Here is an 11,499-nt window from a genome sequence, read left to right as displayed (position 1 = left end):
CAAGTGGATGTGGATCCATATCAATAGATTTTAGCAAGCGAATAGGCAAGCATATAGAAGGCACACGGCAACACAAGCAAAGATAGCAAACAAGATCGCACACAAAAACATATTTGGTGAGAAAAACAACGAACGAAAAAGAGGGCGAATAAAATGACAAATTTTTGTGAAGTGGGGGAGATGAAAATGAGAGGCCAATGGAAAATAATTTAAATTGCAAAGAGATGATATTTGTGATCAGGAACCTGGTAGATATTGGTTATGTCTCCCTCGCAATGGTGCTAGAAATTCCTTTTAATGTCTGCTAGAACTACGTCAGTATTTCCCCAAAGAGAAAGGGATGAAGCAGCACAGCGACGGTAGATATTTCCCTCAGTGATGAGACCAAGGTTATCGAACCAGTAGGATAACCACGCAACACAACGTAAACAACTCATGCACACAAATAACAAATACTCGCAACCCGACGTGTTAAAGGGGTTGTCAATCCCTTTTGGGTAACGGCACCAAAAATTGCCAAGTGGACAGGAGAAAGTGGTAATAGATTGGATAAATAGATCGCAAATAAAATAAAGTGCAACAAAGTATTTTTGTATTTTTGGTTTAATAGGTCTGAAAAAGCAAATAAAAATAGATAGCAAAGGCAAATATATTAAAGAAGAGACCTGGGGGTCGTAGGTTTCACTAGTGGCTTCTCTCGAGAAAAATAGCAAATGGTGGATAAACAAATTACTGTTGGGGAATTGATAGAACTTCAAATAATCATGACGATATCCAGGCAATGATCATTATATAGGCATCACGTCAAAGATAAGTAGACCGACTCCTGCCTGCATCTACTACTATTACTCCACACATCGATCGCTATCCAACATGCATCTAGTGTATTAAGTTCATGGAAACATGGAGTAATGCAATAAGAACGATGACATGATGTAGACAAGATCTATTTATGTAGAAATAGACCCCATCTTGTTATCCTTAATAGCAATGATACATACGTGTCAGTTCCCCTTCTGTCACTAGGATCAAGCACCGTAAGATCGAACTCATCACAAAGCACCTCTTCCCATTGCAAGATAAATAGATCAAGTTGGCCAAACAAAACCCAAATATCGGAGAAGAAATATGAGGCTATAAGCAATCATGCATATAAGAGACCAAAGAAGACTCAAATAACTTTCATGGATAAAAACATAGATCTGATCATAAACTCAAAGTTCATCGGATCCCAACAAACAAAGAGTTACATCATATGGATCTCCAAGAGCCCATTGTATTGAGAATCAAATGAGAGAGAGAAATCCATCTAGCTACTAACTACGGACCCGTAGGTCTACAATGCACTACTCACGCATCATCGGAGAGGCACCAATGAGGATGATGAACCCCTCCGTGATGGTGTCTAGATTGGGTCTGGTGTTTCTGGAACTTGCGGTGGCTAGAATTGATTTTTGTTGACTCCCCTAGGGTTTCTGGAATATTGGGGTATTTATAGAGCAAAGAGGCGGTGCACGACGCCACCGAGGTGGGCACAACCCACCTAGGAGCGCCTGGGCCCCCTGACGCGCCCTGGTGGGTTGTGCTCCCCTCGGAGCACCCCTTTGGTACTTCTTTGGCCCACCAGGTGTCTTGTGGTCCCGAAAAATCCACAAAAAGTTTCGCTGCATTTGGACTCCGTTTGGTATTGATTTCCTGCATGTAAAAGCAAGCAGAAAATAGCAACTGGCACTGGGCACTATGTTAATAGGTTAGTACAAAAAATGATATAAAATGATTATAAAATGATTGTAAAACATCCAAGAATGATAATATAACAGTATGGAACAATAAAAAATTATAGATACGTTGGAGACGTATCAACCCATAGGTACCAATATGAGGTTCTGAGACAAAGATTGAATACAAGAGATGAACTAGGGTTTGAGAGGAGATGGTGCTGGTGAAGATGTTGATGAAGATTGACCCTCACTCGATGAGAGGATCGTTGGTGATCACAATGGCTTTGGTTTCCCCCTCCCGGAGGGAAGTTTCCCCGACATAATAGCTCCGCCGGAGCCCTAAATTGCTTCTGCACATGTTTCTCCTAGAGACGGCGGCGCTTCATCTCGAAAGCTTTCTTATGATTTTTTCTAGGTCAAAACCTTTCATATAGCAGAAGATGGACACTGGAGGCTCACCAGGGGGCCCACAAGCTCAGGGGCGTGCCCTGGGGGGTAGGGTCCGCCCCCAGGCTTGTGGCCACCTGGTGGGTCCCCTTGTGTTGTTTCTTCGCCCAATATTTTTTATATATTCCAAAATAATTCTTCGTAAACTTTCAGGACATTTGGAGTTGTGCAGAATAGGTATCTCAGATTTGCTCCTTTCCGGTCCAGAATTTCAACTAACAACATTCTTCCTCTTCATGTAAATCTTGTAAAATAAGAAAGAAAAGGCATAAGTATTGTATCATAATGTGAAACAACATCTCATAATGCAATAAATATCAACATAAAAACATGATGCAAAATGGACGTATCAACAGGCGGCAGCGGCTCCACCGATGAAGACCAGGAAAGCCTACCAAGGAATTGTCTGCATGCAGTAGTTTCCCTTTGTTCCCCTCTCTCCTATCTGGAGCTAATACTGATGTACAGACAAATAGGGGCTCAGAACAGACACAATCAGTCACTAACAAGGCACGCCCGCGAACATTGAGGGGGGGGGGCAGATTTGCTATGTCCGGCTGTAGATGCTCTAAGACACAGACACCAGACGTTCGAAGCCATGAAAGAAAGGGGTTACCCCCGCCCCATTTTATTGAAAACGGGGCACAACAAGCCACGAATGTTTGTCGAGCCAGAAAATAAACCCCTTACAGCTAGCTACAAAGGCTGAAGAACGTATAAATTTATTCAAATGCAACGAAGGAAGGGAAAAATGTAGCTAGCTAGCTATTACAAGTCATAAGCGTTCAGCCGAAATGAGCTCTCAAAATAAAGCCTCGCCGACCTTTACTTTCTCCCGCCCACCTCTTCATCTCTAGGGCGATCTTTAGAAGATCTCCTCTTTGCCGACCCAATAGTAGAAGTCATTTTCGCAGTAGGACCAACTGAGTGTCCGCACATAGGATCTTTCATTGATGAATCATTGCACTTACTCTCCCCAGAAGAATACAGGTACTCATCCAACGCGCGTCCTGAAAACACAAGTCATTGCGCATTGTCCATCAGCTTCACACAACAACAACAACAACAACAACAACAACAACAACAACAACAACAACAACAACAGATGATATACGAACAATAATTTTTTATCAGCATACCAGAAAGCAGATAATTCATACACATCACAAGGAATTCTGAAATTAAAGCTTTCAGTTAAATCTCTCTAAATCTCTTTTCCCACAAGATAGACACAAAAAAGGTGGTGGACAGATTCGGCCTCGCCACAAAAGAGGCAATCAAATCATCAACTTTTTGCCTTTTGCTTAAGTTCTCCCTGGTTAAAATCTTATTATCAAAAGACGGCCAAACAAAAACTAGATATGTATGGGTACCACAATTTTCCAAAACTTTATCCAAACAGCAGAAGAAATCCTTCTCTAGTTAATTGTATTATAAAAGGAATGGACATAATATATGCCAGAAGGTTCTAGAGACCACAAAAGTCAATTAGCATTATCATTGGGAATATAAGCCGAAAGAACGACCGAAAATTCCTACCATTTAACTAAGAAATCATCATCCACACATCTCCTTTTTTTAGGGGTATCCACACATCTCCTAAATGTCAGTTTCAGGGTATGCCCACCCTAGACTTCGGCGACACAACAACTTTGTTGCTAGCAGATATCGTGGATTTTTAAGTTATATCACCATCCTAGATATAATGCCAAAAGCTAATGCAACTACCATTCCCAAGAGACCATTTATAAAAAGACCAGGCCCAACAAAGGTCCAAGTAACACCCTTTCAAAAGTAGGAACCAATATTTGTTTTGGACCAAAAAAACGTTACGCTTACAAGTGCTATACTTGTAGTTTACCAATGTAATCCAATTTTTGTCTCCACCCATAAAAAATCTTTTAGCCCAAGGGGCTAACATGGCCATGTTAAATCTCTGATATTAAGAACCCCTAGACCTCCAGGCCTTCTTTTGGGACACAAATCCCAATTAGCTAGATGACATTTATGGGTATACCCGAGGTTACCCTAGAAAAAAGTGTCATTTGCGAAGTAATTGCTTTAATTGCCCATTTAGGAAATTTAATAATAGACATCAAATACATAGGAATGCTCGCAATACAAGTTTGTAACAAAATCAACTTTGCTTCAAAGCTAAGAAGTATGCCCCTCCATCCACATATTCTTTTAATAATCTTATCAGTAATAGGTTGAATATTCTTGTAGGATTGAGAGTATATTGATTAGAGGGGGTGAATGGAGATTTAAAATTTCTTTCGAAACTTGAGATCTCTCAATACAGCACAACGGAAAATAAAACTTGATAGATGCAGATTACGATGGGAAACAACTAAGGAAAGAAATCACTACAATACAGATAGATTAGATGAGCAATTCTAACCAAGAGATGATAATCATGCGGATATAGAAACACAATGCTCTGAGAATAATGACGGTGACAAAGAATGGAAACCAAACTACCAACATTAGGATGGGGATTCGCTCTATGAAGATTAACTGCAACAATCCACACGAGCAGATACACACTACTGGGAGATGTAAGTAGGAGCAGATATATATCAACCTAACACACATACACACTACCTTAAGTACAGTCATTGCAAACACACAACAGAACATGTTTTTAGAAAATAAGGATTTGCAAGAAATGGATGCCGATAAAGTAGCGTCGAAGAACAACACACGAGATACAACTCAGTCGAGAATAAATTATTGAAAGAAATGCGAATCAGGGCAATGTACAATGGAGGCACTAGTATAGTGCTGCTCCAGATTCCACGTAAGAGTGAAGGCGTGAAGCACTACATTCATCCAACCCAAGATGGTCCCCTCGCGTGTCATCTCTCTGCTCATCTTTTTTCTCCTAAGCCCAAATCATGTATACTTTAGTCCATCGCTTTGCCTCTTTCTTCTCTTTCTCTCCTTTTCTGGTGAAGCACCGGCCTCTTTTGCAGGAACCCGTTTGACCCTGCAGGCAGCTACCTTTTTACTTTTTTCCTCCAAGATTGCATCGCATCGGACGTGTAGGGCTGGGGCAGCTATCCAATATGGAGCGTTGGCCATGTCCTCAGAGAAGTAATCAAGGGTGCTCCATGGCGACAGATGAAGCCCTATTGATACCCAAGCAATGACATCATTACATCGACCATCAGCATGCATGGGCATTGGGCTGGATGGTTACGTACCTGCAAATTATATACTAGATTATGTTGCCGTTGTGTCGAGTCGGTTCGTCCCTCATGAGAGATAGCAATTGACAGGTGGGACTTGAAATGGTTCCATCCGTCAGCGATGACGTTATGTGCTTAGACCCGTCGTACTAAAGAAGCCAAGCAAGAACACAAGTCCAAGTGCCCAACGACCCACACCTGACCGCATCTCACGGTTGCCACTGCGACTGGTACACACATCACCTGCAATGCAACAAGTAGAATAAAATTACGTACAAATTTCGGCCACCAGACCTGCAGTGTGGTGGCGGGCCAGACAGACCATCGGCCTCTATAAATCATCGGTTCGCCATCCATCTCCAACTCCACTTGTGCTACTCCACACTCCAAAGCAGACACCAGCACCACAGGCGTCTGCGTCTACGACTCCAGAGCAGGCATATCGTTGCCAAGATGGACCGTGCAGCAATCACCACGATGCCACGGAAGCTGGTGGTGCTGTACCCGTCGCCGGGCATGGGCCACCTGGTCTCGATGATCGAACTGGGTAAGATCATCGCCGCCCGCGGCCTCGCCGTCACCATCGTCGTCATCGATCTACCGCACAACACCGGGGCAAGCGCAACAGGGCCCTTCCTCGCCGGGGTCTCCGCGGCCAACCCCACCATCTCCTTCCACCGTCTCCCGCAAGTCGATCTCCCGCCCGTAAAATCCAGCCACCTAGAGACATTGACCTTCGAGGTCGCCCGCGTCTCAAACCCTCACCTGCGTGATTTCCTTGCTGCCACCTCCCCTGCCGTTCTCGTCGCAGACTTCTTCTGTAATGTCGCACGCGGCTTTGCCTCGGAGCTCGGCATTCCCATCTACTTCTTCTTCACCTCCGGCGCTGAGGTCCTGGCTCTCTACTTGCATCTCCCGGTCCTGCACGCTCAGATTACCGCCAACTTCCAGGACATGGGTGATGAGCTCGTGCACGTTCCCGGAATCCCCTCGTTTCCGGCGACAGACTCCATGCGGCCAATCATGGACCGTGATGACATAGCATACACGAAGTTCGTGAGTGTGTGCAGCGACCTGTGCCTGTCCCAGGGCATCCTCGTCAACACCTTCCGCTCGCTCGAGCCGCGGGCCGTGGAGACCATCCTCGCCGGGCTCTGCTCGCCTTCCGGACTTCCGACCCCGCCAGTCTACTGCATTGGGCCGCTGATAAAGATGCAGGAGGTGGGCACCAAGTGCGGCGACGAGTGCATCGCGTGGCTGGATGCCCAACCCAAGGACAGCGTGGTGTTCCTCTGCTTCGGCAGCCTCGGTCGGTTTAGCGCCAAGCAGATCAAGGAGGTGGCGGCCGGGCTAGAGGCAAGCCGGCAGCGTTTCCTTTGGGTCATAAAGAGCCCGCCCAGCGATGACCCGACGAAGAAGTTCGACGGGCCATCGGAGCCGGACCTCGACGCCCTACTCCCGGAGGGCTTCCTGGACCGTACCAAGGAGACAGGCCTGGTCGTGAAGTCATGGGCACCTCAGCGCGATGTGCTTATGCACACAGCGGTGGCCTTGTTCGTGACGCACTGTGGATGGAACTCCGTGCTGGAGTCGGTCATGGCGGGTGTGCCGATGCTAGCGTGGCCATTGTACGCAGAGCAGCGGGTGAACAAGGTGTTCCTGGAGAAGGAGCTTGGGCTAGCTTTGGCGATCGAAGGGTACGACAAGGAGGTGGTGGAGGCCGAGGAGATGGCAGCAAAGGTGAAGTGGATGATGGACTCTGACGGCGGGAGGGTGATCCGTGAGCGGACGCAGGCGGCCATGCGTCAGGCGAATGAGGCGATGCGTGAGGGCGGGGAGTCTGAGGCGACGCTGGCGTCGCTGGTTGACGCGTGGGTACTTGCTTGACGTTGGCTAGATCAGTCAAGAAGGGATCCGGTGATGCACGTGTAGCGTGGTTGTGTGGGGGAGTATTAAGTTGTTGCGAAAATAAACAAGTAGTAGTACTACCGTTGAGGTTGGTTGTGTTTTTTTTTCCTTTTTACCAATTTCAGTTTCATTTGTAATCTACTTGTATCTTACATTTGGAAGCAAATAAAATAGAATAACCGTTTTACAATTTCTCAAACGGCTAAGAAAAAAAGTGTTGAAAATCATCTGAGATTTGAGGGATTTGAGTTAGGAATTGGAGGGAGCGTGAAGAGCATTTGGGGAATTTTCAGATCGTTCCTCATCGATCCTTTTTATGTGTTCTGATTTATATTTGTTTGTACAATTTAGATTTTAGATCCTAAGGATTCCTCTAATTACATTATCTGTACACCAACACTCCCTCTCAAGATGAGGCAAAGATGTTGTACAGACCCATCTTGCTACAAAACAGGGAAAAAGTTTTTTCAGTGAGTCCTTTTGTAAGTACATCTGCTACTTGACTGGCTGAAGTTACATACGGTAGGCAAATTATCCCTCTATCAAGCTTCTCCTTGATGAAATGACGATCAATTTCTATGTGCTTGGTTCGATCATGCTGAACAGGATTATTTGCAATATCAATGGCAGCTTTGTTGTCACAGTACAACATCAGAGGTTTGTGCTTGTACAACCGCAGCTCTGCTAGGAGAATCTGCAACCATAATAACTCACATATGTGTGAGCCATAGACCTAAACTCTGCCTCTGCAGTAGACCGAGCCACCACACTTTGTTTCTTACTTCGCCATGAAACTAGGTTTCCTCCAATAAATGCACAATAACCAGATGTTGAGCGCCTGTCATCTAGGGAACCAGCCCAATCAGCATCAGTGTAGCACTCAACTTGCAAGTCCCCTTGTCTGGTATATAAGAGGCCTTTTCCTGGGCACCCTTAAGATACCGTACGATCCTATTTACAGCTTCCATATGAACTAATTTTGGGTCATGCATGTATTGGCTAACTACAATCATAGCAAAAGCAATATCTGGATGGGTATGAGATAAATATATTAATCTTCCAACTAGTCTCTGGTAGCGCTCTCGATCCACTGGTGTCCCAGCATCACTACATAACCGATGATTTTGCTCAATAGGTGTAGCAGCAGGTCGACAACCAAGCATACCTGTTTCCTTGAGCAGATCCAAGATATATTTTCGCTGTGAGAGAAAAATACCCTTTGACCCTCGTGAGACCTATATACCAAGAAAATATATTAGTTGTCCCAAGTCCTTCACTTCAAACTCATGTGCAAGATGACACTTCAGATCTGCAACTTCCTTGGAATCATCTCCAGTAATCACAATGTCATCGACATACACTATCAAGATGGCAACCTTGCCATTAATATGCTTGTAAAAGAGTGTATGGTCAGCATTACTTTGAAGATAACCCCTTTTTAGCATAGCATGTCTAAACCGATCAAACCAAGCTCGTGGTGATTGCTTTAAGCCGTATAAAGAACGTTGTAGGCGCAATACCTTTCTAGCAGTTTGACTTGACTCAAACCCAGGCGGTATATGCATGTATACTTCTTCTTGAAGATCACCATGAAGGAAAGCATTCTTTACATCCATCTGGCGAATATCCCAATCAAGGTTTACAACACATGATATAAGTGTCCTTGAAAGTGCAACTATCCCTAGGTGGTTTTGGTAATTCCTAACAACATATAGCTCATTGAGCTAATGCTATTTCAAGATAAATATTTCAGGAAAGCTCAATGTTTGGCATGGCATTGATGAGAAACGTGGACCCTTCAAAATGCTAAGGACAAAAGGATTTGCTCAAGCTCAAAGCACAAGACTCTATATTTTTCATTTTAGTGATCCAAGATCACATTCAGTCCATAGGAAAAGCCAATACTATCAAGAGGGGGTGAGGTGTTGCTTAATGAGTTTCTTGCTCAAAGTGGAGTGATATGCTCCAAAACCATCAACTACTTTCTCACATCCACATATGTCCCAAACCAAAAGTCAAACTCGGCCCCACCGAAACTTTCTATCTGACGCCACCGAGTTCAGTTGACATAGCCACTGTCAGAAACCCTAGTATTTTCAGTCTCACCGATAGGGATCTCGGTCTCACCGAGATGGGATTGTAATCTCTCTGTTTCCCTTCGTAACGTTTCGGTCAAGCCGAGATGAGTGATCGGTTCCACCGAGATTGCAATGCAAACTCTCAGTTTCCCTTCCACAACGTTTTGGTCCAACCGAGATGAGCGAATCGGTCCCACCGAGTTTGCCTGACCAACTCTCTGTTTGTCTATTACCAAAATCGGTCTCGCCGAGTTTGTGTAATCGGTCTCACCGAGATTACATTATGCCCTAACCCTAATGATATCGGTCCCACCGAGTTGACATGTCGGTCCCACCGAAATGCCTAACGGCCACATTATGAACTAAATTGGTCTAACCGAGTTTCACGATTCGGTCCCACCGAGTTTGGTAAATTGTGTGTAACGGTTAGATTTTGTGTGGAGGCTATATATACCCCTCCACCCACTCTTCATTCGTGGAGAGAGCCATCAGAACATGCCTACACTTCCAACATACATTTTCTAAGAGAGAACCACCTACACTTGTGTTGAGGTCAAGATATTCCATTCCAACCACATAAATCTTGATCTCTAGCCTTCCCCAAGTTGCTTTCCACTCAAATCATCTTTCCACCAAATCCTATCCTATGAGAGAGAGTTGAGTGTTGGGGAGACTATCATTTGAAGCACAAGAGCAAGGAGTTCATCATCAACACACCATCAATTACCTTTTGGAGAGTGGTGTCTCCTAGATTGGTTAGGTGTCACTTGGGAGCCTCCGTCAAGATTGTGGAGTTGAACCAAGGAGATTGTAAGGGCAAGGAGATCGCCTACTTCATGAAGATCTACCCGAGTGAGGCAAGTCCTTCGTGGGCGACGACCATGGTGGGATAGACAAGGTTGCTTCTTCGTGGGTGGAGCCCTCCGTGGACTAGCACAACCGTTACCCTTCGTGGGTTGAAGTCTCCATCAACGTGGATGTACAATAGCACCACCTATCAGAACCACGGATAAAAAAATCTCCGTGTCAACATTGCGTTTGCTTCCTCAAACTCCTCCATTTACCTTCATATGCAATTGTTTTACATTCCGCTGCTATACTCTTAGAATTGCATTTGTAGGTTGATTGCTTGACTTGTGCTAAGTTGCTAAAATCTGCCAAGAACTAAAATTAGGAAAATGCTAGATTTATATTTGGTCAAGTAGTCTAATCACCCCCCTCTAGACATACCTTCGATCCTACAAGTGGTATCAGAGCTTTGTTCTCCATTTTCTTTGATTTTCATAGCTTTTGGTTGTCATATCCTTGGTTTCACAACCTAGGAGAGTATGACGTCTAGCGAGGGAAATTACCACCGTAGAGGTCCTTACTTTGATGGTACAAATTTTGCTAGTTGGAAGCATAAGATGAAAATGCATATTGTTGGACATAACCCCGCCATTTGGGCTATTGTGTGTATTGGCTTGCAAGGTGAATTCTTTGATGGGAGAGAACCGAACCGTGAAGCTACCGCGGAAGAGTTGAAGATGCTGCAATACAATGCTCGAGCTTGTGATATTCTCTTCAACAGATTGTGCCCCGAAGAATTCAACAAAATCAGCCATCTTGAGAATGCAAAGGAAATTTGGGACACTTTGATTGACATGCACGAAGGTACCGACTCTGTCAAGGAATCCAAATTGGATGTGCTTCAAAGTCAACTTGACAAGTTCAAAATGAAGGATGGTGAAGGCGTCGCTAAGATGTACTCTAGGCTTGCTCTCATCACAAATAAGATTGCCGGCTTAGGAAGTGAAGAGATGACCGACAAATTCATCATCAAGAAGATCCTAAGAGCCTTGGATGAAAAATACGATACCGTGTGCACATTGATCCAAATGATGCCCAATTACAAAGATCTCAAGCCAACGGAAGTCATTGAAAGAATTGTTGCTCATGAGATGTCACTCAAGGATAAGGAGGAGCTTCATAACAAGTCAAGTGGTGCTTACAAAGCCTCATGTGATGCTCCCACATCATCAAGTGAGAAACAAACCTTCAATGAAGAATGGAGCCTAATGGTGAAGAACTTCAACAAGTTCTACAAGAGTAGAAGCAAGGAAAGAATTTCAAAGTCAAGGTCCTACAATGACAAAAGATCTTCTAGTCGTGAGC

General features: G+C 44.5%; 1 protein-coding gene across 1 annotated transcript; it reads left to right on the top strand.

Moving 5' to 3' along the window:
• Window positions 1–5,729: 5,729 nt before the first annotated feature.
• Window positions 5,730–7,457, top strand: LOC123065557 (UDP-glycosyltransferase 88B1). Its single transcript, XM_044488812.1, has one exon. It carries the CDS (start codon window positions 5,813–5,815, stop codon window positions 7,244–7,246), a length of 1,434 nt encoding a protein of 477 aa, XP_044344747.1. The 5' UTR covers window positions 5,730–5,812; the 3' UTR covers window positions 7,247–7,457.
• The last annotated feature ends 4,042 nt before the right edge of the window (window positions 7,458–11,499 follow it).

The sequence above is a fragment of the Triticum aestivum genome, chromosome 3B (assembly GCF_018294505.1).
Source record: "Triticum aestivum cultivar Chinese Spring chromosome 3B, IWGSC CS RefSeq v2.1, whole genome shotgun sequence".
Lineage (NCBI taxonomy): Eukaryota > Viridiplantae > Streptophyta > Magnoliopsida > Poales > Poaceae > Triticum > Triticum aestivum.
This window is presented reverse-complemented; position numbering and strand designations above follow the sequence as displayed.